Here is a 20061-nt window from a genome sequence, read left to right on the forward strand (position 1 = left end):
CTAGAATGTCTATTATTTTAACTAAATATTAAAATCAAATAATTTGTGTTCTAATAGTATACAAGTCATATATCACACTACACACATTAATAATATGTATATATTATAGGTAATTAATAAAATGACGATAATTTGCATATTATATTTCTATTTAAATCAGTTTTAAACGATTATAAAAAACTTACATTTTACAGTATGTATTAACACAATGATTTTATTTTTAATTAATTTCATATTCACTGTTCACCTATGTACATAAAAATAAATCGAATAATATTTGGCTAGGAAATGATAAGTATTGGTGGATTCCTATTTAGATTAATAAGTGGGTGAAAACTGAAAATGCATAATTTTTATAATGAGGGAAAACGGACAGAGTGGAGAAAATTATCTATATTGGTTTTTTCAAGGAATACGTAAGTACGTTCTACTGTTTTTGGAGGAAAATGTCTACGGCTATGAATCGACATACATAATGATTATCTTTAAAATAATATAGGACATAGGTATACATAAAACACACTGCGCGGTGAAATTGTGAAAACCGTTTGTGACGACCGCATACAATGTCTTGAATATTGTCCGTTAGATACCTAGGTAATAATTATTAAGGTACTACGCTGAAATAAACACGCAACCTCGGCTGGGCTCGCCTTTATGTAAAACGTTTAAATGTTTGAGAAAAGAATTCGATGCGCGCTCGTGAAAGAAATGAATTTTAAATCGGTTTCGGCTATATACGGATGGATATTTCTTCACTATAATAATATGCAATAATATCGAAAACCATAATTCAACCGAAGATGACAATACCATATAATATAATGTATATGCATGATATACAATGTATGTATACCTATAATATAAATGGTATACTGTCTTTATAAGCCGATCGATGAATTATTATTATGCCCATGTATTGCATATTGCATTGCTGTATAGGTACCTACGATACATTTGCCTTTCATATGTTTTATACAAATTAGGTAGGTAGTCAGGTACTTACCTGCCTACCTTTTTTTTTCAATTTCATTTTCGTTTCATTATTATTGTCATCCGTACAGTCGTGTGTTGTAAACTATTATTATAATAATATTATATGTATTGCGTTGTTTTCGTATTGATCTCTATTCTCTGTGGATGTAGTCTGCGTGCTGTGTCAGGTGTCTTTATATTATTATAATGTTGATTTTGTATTATAGTTATAAGTAAGTAAAATATTTACTGACGAAAAAATAAAAAGAATTAAACTAGAAAATAAAACATTTATTGAGCAATAATTAATATAATGTATTTTATTTTAAAGTCAAATAGACATTTCAACGGCCATGCTATGAGTATTTCGATTTGAGAAGGTAGAATTAATGCGCAACTACCGGCAGACAGTTTTCGGGGCACATTTCTGGTTAGTAATTACGCGAGAGTATCTTCTAGTCGACTACCTATGTTAATAATTGTTTTTTAACAACCACAATAATAAACAGTTGTCTAATTTGTCGTCTATAGTTAATGGGTGCAGCGTACTACCATCACTACTTCGTCAATATTATTACGTGTTTTATGAAAAATACAACGTCTAGACGATATCATTAAAATATATATCGTCTGAGAAAAATGCAGCCGTTGTCGTAGCATAAAATATAATGACTGGTTATTACATCGTCGATAATAATAATTATTACTAATCAATGACCGGCGTCTGTGGCGGTAACAAATTATAATTTAAAACATCCAAACACCACTGGGAGTATTATAATTTTATATACGCCATGACTGTCCGCGAATCGTCAATCGTCTCGTGAAGACGTCCGACGAAACGCAATGTTTGAATACGCGCTCGTGTTATGCATATTATAGGACTGCATTCGAATTGCGTGCCAAAATTCAAATTTGGGTCGAGTTGCAGCGTGCGTGTTTTTTACTGAGTGAAACAGAATTGCACGCCCGATTTTATAATATTAGGTGTACAATACAATTTATTATTATTATTAAATATTATTGTATAATTTCTTTTCCCACTTTTTCAGGCGTCAGCTTAACAAAGTTTAACCGGTATATTATACACTGATATTATAATATATACACAAGTCGTAAAAATCATTATTATATTCTACTTATAAATAATATACTATTTAAGTATAATAGTTTACAGTATTAATATGTGATAATTATATGGTACTTAAACAGTAAACATATTATAAATGTATAGGTAATAATGATAATAATTAGGGCTCGGAAGTTGTAGGAATTGCATATTTTTCTGTATGATCACAATTTATAGCAGACCTAGCTAGAAATTTGAAGTATACAATTGCGAGTTGAAAAATTGAAAATTGAAAATGCATATTTTGCATATTTTACCAATTTTAGCTAAATAAGTGCATATTTCATTGATTTTATATGCATATTATGCATACCTATTTTATATTTTTCTAAAAAAATTGATTTTTTTCTATCTTAACCTGTATATTTCAACTAATATTGAATATAAAACTAAAAATTATCAACGAAGGTATTTATTGTCATCGCCATAGTCAATTACGAAGTTAATAACAGTGATATTGTGACACGCATTTAGTCTATCATGCTAGTATGCCGAAATACTTATTTGTAGGGCTCGGAAGTTGTAGGAATTGCATATTGTTCTGTATGATCTCAATTTATAGTAGACCTAGCTAATTAGATAGAAGTAGAAATTTGAAGTAGGTATACAATTGCGAGTTAAAAAAATTGAAAATTGAAAATTGAAAATGCATATTTCACCAATTTTAGCTAAAAAAGTGCATATTTCATTGATTTTGTACGCATATTTTTCGCATATTTAACATTTTTAATGCATATTTTGCAATTTTTTCGTGCATATTTTACATTTTTTAGCTTCTACAACTTCCAAGCCCTAAATTAATAATAATAAAAATATATGACTATACTTAACTTTATTTATTTTTCTAAATACCTAGCAACTAATAACTACAGTAGGTATAGTACGATGATAGGGGTAGTCGGGTAGATTAAGTGAATTTTTATAAATTACATTTTCGATAGAAATACTGTTTGTGTTGCGCCTCGATGTATGTTGATTTGTCAACGAATTCAAGCGATGAATGGCATTTGGTTATTTCTATTGTGTCTCTTATACAATTTCCTTTTTCTCCATTGCTTCTCGTCGTATTGTTTTAATATATGAATTCATTAATACATAATACTATGTCATATGATTAAGTAAATAAAGTAAAAACCCGTGTTATGTTAGTAGTTAGTTATAAAAATAACAAATGTACCTACCAAAAATAATTCTCACTTGCAAATTCGTTTTTTATGATTTTTAATTTTTGTCTGCCTCACGCATGATTTGGATGCGTCAATATGAGGATATCATTTGACTTGTAACGCGCTAGGGGGGGAGGGGGGTTGTGGCTACCTTTAATAAAGGCAGTCTTTCAGTTGGTGGTGACCAGCAGAATACAATTTTAATTTAAATTCGAACGCTTTCAATTTTGAAAAATTTCTCCAAACCTACATCCAACTGGTGACCCTACTCGTGAAGTCATCTCGAGCGTATAGTGTCACAAAATAAATTTAAAAAACACTGAAAAGTCCATCAAGTTGCGATTTTACCCCCACATTTCCACCACCCCTCATTTGCCCACTTAACCCTTTCTCCTTCACCAGCCCTTCTCCCAACCCACCCCATGAACCGTCCACGGCTGGCCAACCGAACAATCGCCGGGTCGAGTCCACACCGCCTCCGTCTCTCCATCACGCGACGGTATTACCGCCGTCACAGGCTAATGGCTTATGGCGGGTCGTCGCCGCCACCGCAACCTCGACACAGCATCAGCCGGCGCGACACACTGATATGTATGTTGACCTAGAATCGCGCGGCGGCGTCAGCAGCGGGTTTTCGTGTATACAAAAGAAGAGGAGAGTAATATCGGAATCGATTTTGCAGTCGCCGCGGCGGCACCAGATCCCCGCCGCCGACGCCTCGCCTGCCCGGCGCCTGTGCGCGCGGTCGCCCTAGATTTGATCGTCGGTTTTACGCTCGCGGTTCGTTGCGGCCGCGGTCGGCCCTACGCAATATTTAATGTGATTCAGACGCGATCCTCAGGGTAAACAGGCAGGGGATGAGCACCGCTCCCCGCCACTCCTAGCAGCAATGAAATTAAAATATGCGCCGCTATATAATAAGCAACATTATAGAAGTATGACGTGCAGCCGGTGGTTGATGGTAAAAAAAAGTATTTAAATATTTTTCGATTTCTCGCATAGTTTCATGTAGCGCAGTTTACCGATGGGTATCCATTGGTAGAGGTCGTTGTGGGGAGGGGTATTGAAGTGGGGGCTCAGCCCGCTCAAAAGTCTTTCGAGCTCTCTTATATAAAGACAAATACAATTAAATGTAATATTATTTTCTTTATAAATATTATCCAACATGTCTTTAAAAATGTCTTTACTATGCACCTACATAGAATATTTTAATAGTAATATAAGATATTAGTAAATATTTTTATTGAAAAATAATTCTTTATTTGAACCGACTGCGATTATATAAAATATAAATTATAAAAGCCTCATTGCTATAGCTCCTTCTGTATAAGTTGAAATTCAACGAATCACTGTAGGTACACGTAAAAAATGTCTGCAGAGCGTCGGTGATGGACAATTTGAACTTAAACACTTATATAAAATACAATTGTGCACATGTCTTTTCAGTTTTTTTTTTAAATTGCTATAAGAACAACTTCAGAGGGGTATTGTTTCACATTTTCAAACCTAATGTATTGAAAATTGAAAATTTGTTATTTCATTTTAACCATAGTTTGCCCCCCCCCCCCCAATTGTAGTAGCAGATTTTCGACCTTTTAGATGCCTGTTATAGTGTTCTATATATTATAATATAAGAGTAAAACCCATTAGACGTTCATTTGACAGTCCCTTACATGACTTGGTGCTATATTCGTGTAACTCGGTATATACTTATACTTTAATATTAGGTACCTATGTTTTATATATAAAATTATATCATTATAGATATATCATTAATGCGTTTAGCGTTTGTTATTTAATGAATTTATCTAAAATCGCTCGTTGCTGCGGTAAATGATTGTTACGATCAATAGTAGAATAATATGATATATATTTTATATAAAATTAAAAATTAAAAAACATTTTTATTAATCAATATAAAAAATAATTGAACCTCTGAAATTTAAATTTGATATAAGTACCTAGCTATATTTTAAAACTTTATATTGCGGGTCCAGAAAAATTAGAACGCTTGGAGAGTGAGATCGCCTTCACTTATATTGTTGACGGTACCTATAAATTCGTTAGTTTGCCGAATCATAATATTGTTCTCTTCTGTTTGCGTCTCCAGGGAGCTGCAGAAATAAATCCACGTTTGGAAATAAATTCGTGTCAGATAATATCTTAACCTTTTTCTATACGATTTTATTTTTAGACAAGTTTGATCCCGACTGCTATACAATATGTAGGTAGGTACCTTCATAGTTAGTTGTGCTTTAAATTCTTTTATTACTTTTCAGTCGTTGTGTTAGCGGCTGAAAGCAGTTTTTTCGATTACTTAAAAGTCGGTGGAGGCTAGAACGGCTGAATAAAGGTTAACCATAGAGTTCGGATTGTTTATTCATTACTCATAAGGATATTTGAACAAAAAATGTCATTGATAGATTTGTGAATGAAAAAAAATAAGATGGGGAAAAAAATATTATTTAATATTAAGTGACTTATTATTATTTAAAAAAAGTTCACATTTGATATGTTATTTTATATTATACAATGTGTAATAAAAATATGATTTCATGCTTAACAAAATATTTACTATTTTTTTTATTTACTTACTACAATTATGGTAGAATTATATAAGCCAAAGGTATAATATATATATTATATACCTATTCTCCATCAAATATTTTACATGATAAAAACAAAAATGTCAGCATTAAGCGAGCTTATAATTATCAAGTACCAATATATGATACACAAAATTGATATTCTGTTTCGCAGCAGTTTTGATGATAATAATCCGAGTCTATGTGCAATAACCTGTATATCTCAACCATCACTATAATCATACTTAAATACATGTACACAATATAATACAGAAAATACTGATTCTCAAAATCTATATTCATGACACTGCTATAAGTATTTTTCTCAATAATAATCGTACCCCTCTATATTGCTAGGAAAATCCTGGATCCACGCCTGACCTAGGTATAAATATATAATTAAAATACTTTCGTGTGTCGTTGGAAAATGTTTGTTACTACTATAATAATACGTGTCTGCCAACGTTTTTTGTGTTTAAAAAAATATTTATATTTACAACTAATTTATACGATAATAATAATAATAATAATCATAATTACAATAATAATATCGTTCATAAACAATGCATAATAATTATATATACATAATAATACATATTACTATACTGTTAACACTTGACGAGCTTAAAGCGTTGGGCAAAACAATTTCGGTATCGAAGCACCAACAACACCCACTAATTCTGAATTTTTGCGGTAACTGTTTTGAAATGTATAAATGGGTAATATACAAAATATATATATATAGCTATGTATTCAGGCAGTATATAGTTGTGTGCGCGCTTGCTAACGAACCAGCTCGAATTGATTTTACTTCCGACTCCTGTGCTGGTAGCGGAACGCTTACACTATACACATAGGCACACAGCTGGTGTAATAATAATAATAATAATAATGACGCTCAGACATTAATCAAGATAAAAAAAAATATATATAAAAAATGTATTTTCCTGATTACGGTCATTACACACGCAGGCCATAACGATATTATTAAAAAAAAAAAAAAACACATAGAATCCACGACCGGACAAGCTTACAGTCATCGCGTTTTGTTAAATGTTAAGTATATAATGGAGTTATTACGAAAACGTAATTTTTGGACTTGACACAAACAGCATATTAGAACAATAATTAGTTTTAAGATAATAACAACGTTTAGTTAAGTACATGATATATTTTTTATCGTTTAACACGACCATATTTTTAACATGGTTCTGTAAAATATGTTTTATATATTTTAAAGAGCACAATATTGTCATTTTAATTTTTCTGACTATAAAATATGTTTTTACTATTCCTATTATAGTATTATTGGATATTAATTCGTTGGTTGTTCTATTACGTATATTTTAATGAACAAATTTCAAAGACGAAGTTGATTCAACTACTTATGTGTGTGTATAGGTATAGTATTAGGTACTTTTTTTCGAATCGTCGATCATTATTTTTACTATCGATATCTATTATAATAATATCGATGTCTGGACTTTGTTCTTTTGATTTGAAAATCGAAAAGTGTAACACGCGTGTCTATTGTAGTGCATTCAATTGGGAAAATACCTCTCACAGTGTATATATTATAAGAGAAACTTATACGGAACAGAAAGTGTGTGTTTAATGTTTAGACTGAACGTCTGAAAGGAAACGAGTTGAAAGGCGTTTATTATCATTATTAAAATAAGGTCAACATTGCGACCGAACCGAAAATGACGGGTTTACAAGTACCTACGTACATATATGTGCACTACGTGCCGCTCAACAATATGATTCCTCCAGCTTCTGGAATCGGTGATCGTGTATCGTATTTCGTGTGTATTACAATAACCGAGTGAAGGACTACTTCCTCGTGAATTTATAACGAGGGTTACCGTAATACTGTGACGTTTTCGTTTTAAAAAAATGTGTTACAAATGCGGTAGGTAGGTAGGTAGGTAGGTATATTATGCGAAGATGGAAACAATTTTTCAAAGCCGTTTTCTTACGTATAATCCTTTATAAGATATAATATATAATATTATATTGCTAACAAAGCCGCACAGAGTGCGAGAAAAGTTATTACTTCCGTCTGAAAATAACACATATTACGATTTTGAGAAAAATATAAAGAAAAAATGGTTCTGAAAATCCTGTTGTGTGCGTATACCTAACTCCTACCTGCAGGCTGCCTAGCGCCTATATCAACCTATCTTTACTATGAAAGGCATCTCTGATTTACACGGGACGGTGACGACGTGTCCTTCGTTATTTTTTTTCTCTTGGGCCATTGTTGGCGTTTTATGGCGCTAAAGGCCCGCCGCAGGTACCTTTTCGGGGGAAAGAAGAATGTTTAAAAAAAAAAAATTAACCTCGATTTCCTCTGAATACACAAACATTCCAATACAACGCACAACCCTCGGGGTGCGGGTTCCTATTGAGAGAGAGGGAAAAAAATCTGTCTTTTGTACGGAAGACATTAAGATTTATATGCGTGCGGCTCACTCACAATTGTCGCCAAGTTATTATTATTTTCTTTTGCCCCTAAAGGGACCGATAATAACGCGCATACACGGGTGTCCTCTCTATCATCCCCTGCGCGGTACTCGCGTACATATACACACTCACACACAAACGCAAACCGTAAAATCTGTGGACATAATAATTCATCTCAACTATGGGGCGGGTGTCGGGTTTCTCGGCAACGTTCACTCGTGCCCGAAATTTCGGTACCGATTGTTTTTTTTTCTCTCTCCCTCTCTCTCCTTTTCTCGTTTGAAAATTAAAAGCCGCACATAATATATTATATGTGCGTTATTATATTGTGTTGTTGTATATAACGACCCGTGAAAGACCGAATCGTATATTATTATATTATATACACACGAATATTATATATTGATCTATAGCATTTTCGCGGTAACTATACTTAAACATATTATAATATACACAATAAGACGGATTAAAAGATAAACGTAAACAACAATATAATATATCATAGTATAAATAAATTATTACTTGGGTGTGCGCATTTGTTTTGTATACCTATATATACACTCCGGCAGGCAATAAGTCGTTACGATAGTTTAATCCATTTAGATTCGGATGACTGTATTATACATATACCTATACATATTATAATGTTTCGAAGTATCGTACAGAAGTCGTGCATGATACTGTGTAGGTACCTACTGCTGCTACAGTATTATATTATGTCTATTGCATTAGAAGGACGACACTGCAGCACGTCCTCCCTACAAACACGTGGTGTACAATATTTTGTTTCAACTCGAAAATTTGACATTTTGATATTCTTGTCCTCGCGCCCTTGTCGATATAGGTACGCGGCAATAACGTAGTTGGTGTACTATTTAAGTATTCATACGAGTCGATTTCAGCATACATATTCGGTATCGGTATATAATAATTCTCGATCATATTGAATATTAATGTCCAACGAAGACGTGATAACGATTGTAGCTCGCCTTTTATTCCGATGTCACGCGCTGTTATAATATATTGAACAATGGCTTATAATATGCGCATATAGCCTTAATTTATTTATTTTATATTTTTTTTTTCGCATCTTGCCTTGTAAATTAATTGGGACGTTCGTCGCGATCGAACGGAAACACAAACTAAGTCGTAACTCAACGTTTGCATAAAATAATATAATATACCGTAGCATATAATAAATTGATATAGGAAATTGTCCGAGGTGCAAAAACGATTTATATCGTTGGCGAGTGGCGCGACACTTGATAAATCACGGTAAAAATAACTAATGATACCGTATATTGTATAGGTATCCACGTAATTTTTCAAGTTGAAAACTAGGTATCCAATATACATTGTATATTGTGATAAAATAATCACTAAAATCATTTAAAAATTCGAGATGAAAATTAATAAATACGAATATTCATTATCGTTCATCAGTTATGCAACTTAATATAGGTAGATACATATATTATCCAGGTCTTAGACGGATAAAGTTTAAAAAAAATTTGTTTTTATGTCTAACTTATCCACAAGAATAATTTTTCTTTTTAAATGCTATCGACGTACTTTGCACATTTTTATTGTATACGTCATAATAGTCAGCCAGGACAAAAAAGTGTATTACTCATACACACTTCCAAATGTGTGCGGTTATCCGTGCTGAATAATAATTAATCTTTTCATTAAATTTTAATTGATCGTTAAATCGATATATTATTAAATACTTGTACAAAATACAACTGACAATATTAATTGTAATTTACCATAGAATTATAAATTATAACTCAATAAAACTATCGTACAGTAAATTGAGTATGTACCATTGTAAACGATCACATTTGAAAACTCAGTAAGTTAAGTATAGTTGGTTTGAATTATATTTTGGTTGGTCCATATGAAAATAAATTCGAATGGCAGTATAATGTTACCAATGTTATTTCAAGGAACCGCTCAGATCATTAAACTAAAGCGTGTTAAGTAAATATTACTATTTTCAAGTTGTGTACAGTTCCAGTTCACCTTTGGCTCGAAGCCCAATTACTTAATTCGTTCGGTGTTTTTGTAGGGATTTAGATTGATATTTATGTCAGAAAGCAATGGGTCAGAGGGATCTTACTTAAACACGATTTCAGTAAATTAATTATTTTAATGGGATTTTATCCAAGAACTTAAAATAAAACGGTAGAGCTATGACGTTACAGTCTTGCAACATTTAATGTGTTGTTAAGTCTTTTTGATACTGTTTTGTCCGTTGATTAAAATTAATTAAATTTTAATGAATTGATCCATTAGTATTTTAGTTACAGAGTGTATTGTCTATTATACATTTATACTTATAATATAATATAGGTAAGCGTGTATACGTCTAGCCTCTAAAAGCATAATACTTAATAAAATAATTTTATAATTATTATAACATGTTGCACATAATTATGTTTAAATATTTTAACAGTATTGAGTTATTCAGATTGTACCTATATAAATTGCAAAATATTTTGGAGATCATCGAGGACCAGTGGTATCCCTTAAGCTAAATTTGGAACACTGCGGGCGATTGAGGTTAAAATAAAATGTATAAATATAAAAACAACAACAATAATATACAAACTACAGCTGCTTCCCCAGCATCCTAAGATACTGTAGCGAGGTTTTTAAAATTGTGTTTTGGCGACTGTCCACGGCGCGGCGTATGGTTTACTATATAATAATAATAATAATAATAATAACGATATAGTTCGGACATGTTGATTACAATGAATTATTATTGCCCACAACGGGATCCTCGTCGTGACAGGAAGGTTCTGACAGAAAAATACACTCGTATACAATACATATATAAAAATGTACACACACGACGTTTTATTACCCATTTCGTCGAATATATATGCCGTTCGATGAATACGTCTTATTCTGGAAGTAATTTATCGTTTTCTTGTGTTTGCAGGAGACAATCTGAAAGTGTGTCAGTCGAGGAAGAGCTGTTGCAACGCCGCCACCGAGGCTCGGTTGATCGACATGGTGGACAGCGAATACAAGAAACACCTGGCCGCTCAGGCCGGCTACGTTTATGACCTGCTCAATTCCACCGCCCATCACTTGCAAGGTAAACAGAAAACAAAATAAAATAAGAAAAATATAAGAGAAAAAAAATACACACAAAATGTGCTCAGGGGACGACACGCGCCCCCGCTGGTGTGTTATTTATATAAATATATATAATGTTATGTTATGGCTTATTTATATATGCGAAGGCGGACGGTCGTAAAAATAAAAATAAAAAAAAATCCTAAGGGATATCTTTTACTATTATTATTATAATTTTACGCCTACATTATGTTATCAGCGAAAAAAGTCACAGAAATCGCTATGTATAAAACCGGTCATGAATGAATTTATTAAACGGTAATTTTGATCCATAGCTGGTCGGATTTCGAGTCTCCTTCTTTTGCGTTTATGCGGCTATAACGTGTACTTAATACATGTAAATAGACAACACTCTGAGAAAAAGACCGACGACTGTTTCTTTTGATTTAACCGACAATTTGCATTTACTAGGTAGTTACTACACCTTAATTATCAATAAATTATGTATGTTCATTGTTCATTATTTTTTTCGTAATAAATCAATATAGTTGCTTTAACCCAGTGGAACAGAATAGGTAGGTACGCTATAAAGGTGCAGTGACCGCACACCTTTTTTTAAGGGTTGGGTTGGTGGTTGGTTACCGCGTGTAATCGTGGTCAACTTTCGTTAGGGTATACTTACATATTATTAAAGGTTAGCAATTTGTGGTTGATTTAAATTCAACACTATCGGTATTCAGTTCTACTTAAATTGTTTGTAAATTGTAGGTGGGTCGTGGGTGTAATTAAAAAAAGTTGTGTAACACTTTTTTATAGTTCGGCGCAATTGGTTGCACATATAAAACGTATGCATGTAAATATTATTAAATATGATATCTTATCCTAGACAGACACTTGTTTTCTTCATCTTGAGGATAAGAGGAAAAAGCTGAACTGCACACTTCCCTTATTATGACACTGCCACGCTCGAACTTAACATAATCCCTTGAACTTTATTTAATATTAAAGTATAAAACTCTCCTATACTGTATATGTGGATGACCTTATAAACTATCTAATTTTCCAGGATTTGGCTCGCAACGAATTCGGCCGAATATGTAGGTAATAATAATATAGGTATAATGTGGGCTGTATGAAAATCGTATTACATTTATTTCATAATACAAATCCTAACCATTATGGACATTGTCCTCAGGGTTTTTGTTGAGAACTCTAATAACATAAAATCATTCAAGCCTTCCAAAATATCCGCCTTCGCCTAATTGCCGGAACTCCCCGCAGGTACTTCTCAAACAAATCTCTAAAATCTGACCGCAAAATCCGTTCAATCAATGAAACTACTACATTTTTTTATAAACATTTCCATGCAAAACTTTAATCCAATTCCAACTAGCTCATCAGTCATCAGTAATTTTACTTCAAACACACTTCTCGAGATCCCGCCCATCCGTCTATAACGGAACCGGTGCGGTGACCTGAACATTTAGATAATTTAAAATTCTTAGGTTGTTTCAACTGTGTAGTCATTACTTTCATGGAATTTTTTCTCATTTATCTTACTTATAGTTAATTTCAAATACTTTTAAGACTACTGAAATATATTGCCATATTGTTTTTAAAAAAAAATTAATATTATAGAACACAAATATGAATATTATGTTAACTTTAAAACGTTTACTATAGGTAGTCTATAAGTAATAATATTTTATATCAACTAAAATATTTTTTGTGTTATATTAATATGATAAGTATTTCTTTGATACAAAATGTACCTAAAACAAATAGGATTATATTATATTTAAAGTCTTTCTTTTCATGTACTAAAATATATAATAAAGTAAAAAAAGTTGTACATTTTATGCTACTTTCTTCTGTTTCGATTAAAATTAATTTATAACAAAAAGAGCAATTTCATTATAAATTTTTTAGAATTGTTCTTAATAAATTTATATTAAATAACAAAACCTTACTTAATTATAATAGGCTAGCAATTTCCTTAGACTTTCTTATATATATAGACTAAAAGCTGTGGTTTTATCATTAATTCGCTCTCAAACATTTTTTCGACTCGTAAGTCGTATTATGTGCATTATTAGATACGACATTTTATTCTGAACAAATTGGTTTTCCGTCAGCAACCTTTAAATTATTAGACGTAACAATATTATAAGTGGTGTATAACAAAGTATATTATTTTTACTACCTACCACCATGTGAATTTATATTTTAAAATACTGAAAATTATTTGGCCCATAGTTTATGTACTTATACATTATTTTATATATTATATTACTTATTAATATATTTATTTTAGGTAAAAGTAGGAATACTGGCAAAACTGAAGTTTAACCGATAAATCCAAGAGTTTACCAATTTATTAATTCGGTCAAATTACGAATGATTATTGTAGTTCTGATTTTTACAAACTATAATTTTTGGGAAATATTAGGATAAATAATTTATCATAGTAAAACCTATTCCCTAATATAAAAAATAAACTAAAAAAGAAAAAAACCAAATTGGATGAGATAAAATATAAATTAGTATTTGAAACTTATTTTACATAATTATTTAATTTTAACTTATTTTATAAAGAAATAAAAAATATGAATTGATAAACCTTGATAACACTGCGTGTTTTATTTTTATCAAATTGATAAGAAAAAAAGTAAATTGTAAATATTCAAAAAAAAAATTTTCTGGGTAGGTACCGTAATATTAAAATTAAAAATAAATAGAAATTTTTTCTCACAATTTACGAAATATTCCAAAATATGCTAAATGGGTTAAATATTCTCTAACCCATGAAATATTCTCAAATATGCAAAAAAAACTTTTTTCTACGCATTCAGAATTGAACGAATCGTCCACAGTTTTTACTCTCATAAGACTGCATAGACCCAGTAACGATATGTAAAAACATATAAATCCGGTCTTTAATCATCATCATTGTATATATTTAATTAACAAATAAAAATATATAATTTAAATCATTTATAATTATAAATAAACTAAAATTTTCAAATATAAATTGTATTTCAATGTATTTGATTCAGACATTTTAATTTCCAACATATTTATATATTTCGTAATAGATAAGACGTATACCTATACTAAGAGATACCATTTTTTGTTTGTAAAAGCCAGAACTACAATAATAGTTCATAATTTACTAAGATCGAACGACAAAAGTTCAAATGTACCGACAGTAGTCTATAAATTCTAGATTTCGCGCGTTAAAGTTAAGGTTACCGGTATTCGTACTTTTATCATAATAAACCTATTGGTGGTATAAATAGTGTAATACCAAAATGTTTATTGATCATCTAAGTCTGATTCTAACAATTCGTAATAAAGATTCCGCCTTCTATATAAAATAATATTTAATATACCATATATATAATAATATTATCGTTATCGAAGAGTAATAAAACGGTATTTAATCGCACCTAAACGGTGAACATGCAGTAATATTGTTTTGGCGTGTGAACCGCCCTCGGCCGAAACGTCTCGCACCGTATATCGTACCTATACCTACGTGTATTGAACACACAATATATCTTATATCCATGTACACGTACCATGGCGTTATGAAATGACAGAGTATATAAAATAGTTTATCCAATAACGAAACGCATATAAAAAAAAAATAATTTAATAATCACCTATACCACGCGGCGATAACCATCTAGACCTGCAGCAGGAGCAGCAAGGGGTTGTGCCGCATATACATTGCGTTATGCCGTTATGGCGATTGTCGACCGTCCTTTTCTTTTCACGTCTTTTTGAAAAAAACGCGTATATATAATGATAATAACAGCGTAGGTATATATAATATATATATATATATATATATATATATATATTATTATTATGTTGTATACAATATATTATATTATATAGACGGAACAAAGACGAAATTATTAGCCGGCTACAAATAATTATGGCACACGATGGGGGTGTCCTTTTTTCTTTCGTGTTACGCATTATATATTATGTTTTCAATAATATATACATATAATAATATATAAACCATGGTAGACCTGTAAAATGTGTGCATTTTAGCTGTCGGCAAGGAAGCTTAATAAAATATATTTATATTATAAAATCGGTATAAATATAATATTTTTCGTAAAATGTCTTAATAGTGTAATATAATATTTCAACTTTTAACTTTTTGTCCTAAAGTTTTGTTTACTTCAAAGTCGAGTATAAACTACCTATATTTGAAACATTTTTATTTTGAAATCACTAAAATGTACTCAGGGAACTAGTGTAGCCACCTGTTGTAGTGAAATTAATCAGACCGCGGTACACGTGAGTTTCACTCCGCTTTCGGGATTGCCGCGACTGCGCCATTTTCGCCGGTCGTTGGTGTGTCTGGATCGCAATTCGCGGCTCACAGCTGCAGCAGCAGTCTGGTTTGTCCGCAAACTCGTCGTAAATAACATAATAGGTACCTTACGACGCACGGTCTATTATTATTATCAATAATGTGTTCAGCCGGTATATGCGCGTGACACACACACGCTGCACGATGAGTCGGTCCGTCGGTCTCACATTAGATGCTCCCTGTAGACAATAATAATAAATAATAATATAATAACATACAATAATAATATATCCTATAAGACCCGACGGCGTACATAAAAATATATTTTCACCCCGGTTGACGAATGACGGTGAATAAACGTTCATTTCGGTATACTGCACACTCGCACGACACGCGGGCCGCCGCCGCCGCATTCCAGCGATAGACCCCCCCCCAGCCGCCGCGGGCGACGTCCTCCGGGCACTATAGCAAACTGCATTCCAGTCCAGATCGGCGGGTCCCATTCAATTGTTTCTTGTATTTTCTCCCTCTCCTCCGACCGCTCTTTTAATTCCGTTTCATATAATCTGATTTTTTTTATCATTATTATTCATTTCGTTTTCATTTTTTTCTCCTCGCGTATCTATAAATATACATATTACATAATATTATACCGCCTTATTAAACCCGTTGCGCGTTACCCGCGGCCCTATCGTACTTAATAATTTTATAACAGCCTACAACGAGTTTAATAATGATATATATATACGCTAAGTACACCACACGGCACACGTACACAGTGCGTGCACAAACGATCCGATTCCAAAAATAATATGTCTATATAATATATCGAGTGATCCAATTAACGTAAGACCTTCAACATTTCAAAAACTATTAACGCTTTGAAAATACCTTTTTACATAGCTTTATGTCGCTAGAAAACATTTTTTTTTCTAAAAGATGATACTTTTTACTGAATTGTTTTTTTTTAATTTTTTAATAACGCTCGTCAAAAAAACACTTCATGTATTTTTAGATCCATATTTTTTTAGTTCTTTGATGTACAAAAGTCGAATTTTGGAGGAGTAGCTAAAAAGTATTTAAAGTTTTGATGAGTGGAGTGGAGTAGTGCAAGAGTACCTCGCAAAATGTTGGTTTCACTACTCCGTTCGTCTAAGCTTCAAAGTTATTACAAATTAACTATACTTTTCCGGAATTTGATTTTTATAAATATAAATACTCCGAATATTATTCTGCTTTAGAATAGGCAATTTAAAATGTACGTTTTCAAAAGAATAAAAACTTAAATATAGATTACGATAAAAAATAGTAAAAACTATAAGTTTTTTTTTTAAATGTTATTTTGTAATAATTATTTAAGTTTATGTAAAATAAATACATTCAAAAACATATCTTTAGTTTTATGAAATAATACGAGTGTCTTGTTAAGCTAAATGGCCGATCACCCAGCATATACCATTCTACTAAAATATAGTTACAATGACAGCGTATGTTATATTCGCTGTCGATTAGTCTGTAAATGCACATATTATCATAACTCATAAGTATATAGGGCGTACCTATAGTGATGTGCAACCGTAGCAGCTACCGCATACCGCTGGGGTGCACACGCCCGGGTGAGAGACGGGCACATGTGTCGCCGATACTTGACCTATATAATTTATTATTATAATATATGTTTACTACAGATGTATATAATATATATCAATCGCTTCGATTGTCGTCGGACTCGTCAACTCTCGGAGTCTTAGTCGCGAAATAATTATACGCAACCATTGAGTTCGACGTGTTAATAGCTGCGTAATCGTCCATTTGATTTACCTAATTAAAGACACGAATCATATTTGCTAAAGATCGTGTGTGTGTGTGTGTGTGTGTGTGTGTGTGTGTGTGTGTGTGAACTATATCGTAATAATTTCGCTTGTACATAATTGCGGTGCGTACGATCGTTGTGCTAATTTAATATCAGTTTATTATGTACGTATATAATATTATATGCGCAGTCGACAGAAATTAGCATATTATATAAGTTATGCCATTACAATATTTTATTATTATATTTACAAGGTACGTCGATGATTATAAATTGTACGTTTTCTTTGGAGACCACATAAAACATAATAAGCTAAAACGAGTATGAATTTAGCTAATGATCTTCTATACGCGTATACATTATATCCGTATATTATAATATAATAGGTATAATAATTATAATCACTATTACACAAATCCACGTCGAGTATTCAAAATCAAATCGCAGTAATAAAAATATACGATCGTAATTATTTCTGTCTTTTTTTCATATACTCGATTTAAATTCTACTCGTAGTCTGTGCAAACTGCGAAGTATGCAAATGTAGTATGCAAATTATATTTTTATTGTATCTTATTGTGTATAGTCGAGGGCAGTTTTATTAAGTATTTGAGTACTGTTAATAGCTATCACAACACCCATGCTTAAAGCCTTAAATACATGTATAGGTTTACCTACCTTTTTTATTTTTTGAATTTGTTTTTTTTCTTATATTATTATAAGCGTACATATAATTTACTCCTATAACGATATACGATTAAAACTTTCGACAAATTAATAGAGATTTGAATGTGTTTTCGAAATCCTCGTCACCACCCCGCGGATATCAATACTTGTGAAGGAAATAATGAAGAAGGCTAAATCAGTGTAACAACGTAATATTGTAATATTAATATGATGTCACATGCGTGCATGCGTCGGGATAATATGCAGACCGCAGACGCATCAAATCGTGCACCGGTTCTAATTTCCTACCGTAATAATAATAAAATAAGCTATCACTTTACCATTGCGACCTCTCGTTTGAATTTCGAAATCAGAGGCGATCACATGCTTATTAAACGCGTAATCAACCCCGCCAATTTTACTCAACGTTTTCTACGCGTCTCTGCAAATAATAATATTGTGTATCAGATCAAATTTGAATAGTTGACACAAGTGAATTCGTTGATGGAATAATATCATACCAATTACCATTTCAAATTGAGAAAAAACAACGCGATGCCCATCAAACTTACCCATCCTTGAAAGTAAAATTAAAGATTTTACGCTGGCAAAATTAATCCCTAAACTAGCTTTATAAACGTTTTAGAAACAATATGATATATTTCCGCTACAAAATGAGATGGTTCAAACAAGAAAAAATAGAACATAACAATAAAGTAAAATATTCCAATAATTAAATTTCTAATCTACAATATGAAATTCAAATTGCAATAAAATAAAGTAGTTGTGACTCATTATCTACTATATAATATCATATAATAATGTTGTTTTAATTTTCAGTAGGTTGTATTAAAATATAAAGTTATTATTTTGTTTATAAGAAAACACGTTTTTCTTAAAATTTATAGCATTTTGAAGTTATAAATGACACGTCATGTACACGACCTTTAAATCCTTTAAGTACCTATAGAGTTTTATAATATTTCTTCAAGTAATTGTAGAAACATATGTGTATCATTTATTTTACTATACTATTTTATGACACATACTACAATATTTGTAAAAATTGTAATTCAACTTTTTCCTCAGGGATATTAAGTTGTTTGTTTTTCCTGAACAATTTTAAAACCTAGACACGTGTGTATTTACTATTTAGCGATTCAATATTATATTATATAGTATAATATACGTCTTACGTATCGGATAATAGGTATAGGTACTTACCGCAACACGAGCGTGACACTATATAATATAATAATATAATATCTAACCATTATTATACTTACATCCGTATTCTATTATAATATATTGTATTTCGAAAACTATCGTTTCAGATCACATGACGCACATGATCCGGAAGTCCAAGAGCAAAACGGTCCGGGTGCTGGCGGACGTGTACGCTAGCATCGAAGGACCGGCCGCGGGTCCGTTGGACGCGTTCTACGGGCGGCTGTCGCGGTACGTGCACGAGGACCCGGAAACGACCCCGGCGACGAGCCTGGAGGACGCGACTTCCCGGCTGTTCGCCGACTTGTTTCCGGTCGTCTACCGGACGGTGGCCGCGGCGGCTGACAGACCGGACGGCGGCGCCACCGAGTTCGACGAAGATTACGTTCAGTGTCTAACTGGCAAATCGTTCGATGTCAAACCGTTCGGCGACGTGCCCTACACGCTGGCCAAGGACATTTCCAGGACGTTCGCCGCCACCAATGTACTCGTACACGCACTAAGGTAATTATCGTATATGGAGAGTATTGACATTCAGCTTTATTATTATTATGTTATAAGTTAAAAAATATTTTATTGTTACAAAATCTACTGTAACAGCATAAACATGA

General features: G+C 32.2%; 1 protein-coding gene across 1 annotated transcript in view; it reads left to right on the top strand.

Moving 5' to 3' along the window:
- The window catches only part of LOC100164483 (division abnormally delayed protein), an 87820-nt gene that overhangs the window by 36297 nt on the left and 31462 nt on the right, over window positions 1–20061 (top strand). Inside the window, exons 2-3 of the mRNA XM_008186814.3 lie at window positions 11272–11430; window positions 19558–19954. Coding sequence (XP_008185036.1) covers window positions 11272–11430; window positions 19558–19954 — 556 coding nt within the window. The remainder of the gene's footprint in view (window positions 1–11271; window positions 11431–19557; window positions 19955–20061) is intronic.

Source organism: Acyrthosiphon pisum, chromosome A1 (genome assembly GCF_005508785.2).
Source record: "Acyrthosiphon pisum isolate AL4f chromosome A1, pea_aphid_22Mar2018_4r6ur, whole genome shotgun sequence".
NCBI classification, from domain to species: domain Eukaryota; kingdom Metazoa; phylum Arthropoda; class Insecta; order Hemiptera; family Aphididae; genus Acyrthosiphon; species Acyrthosiphon pisum.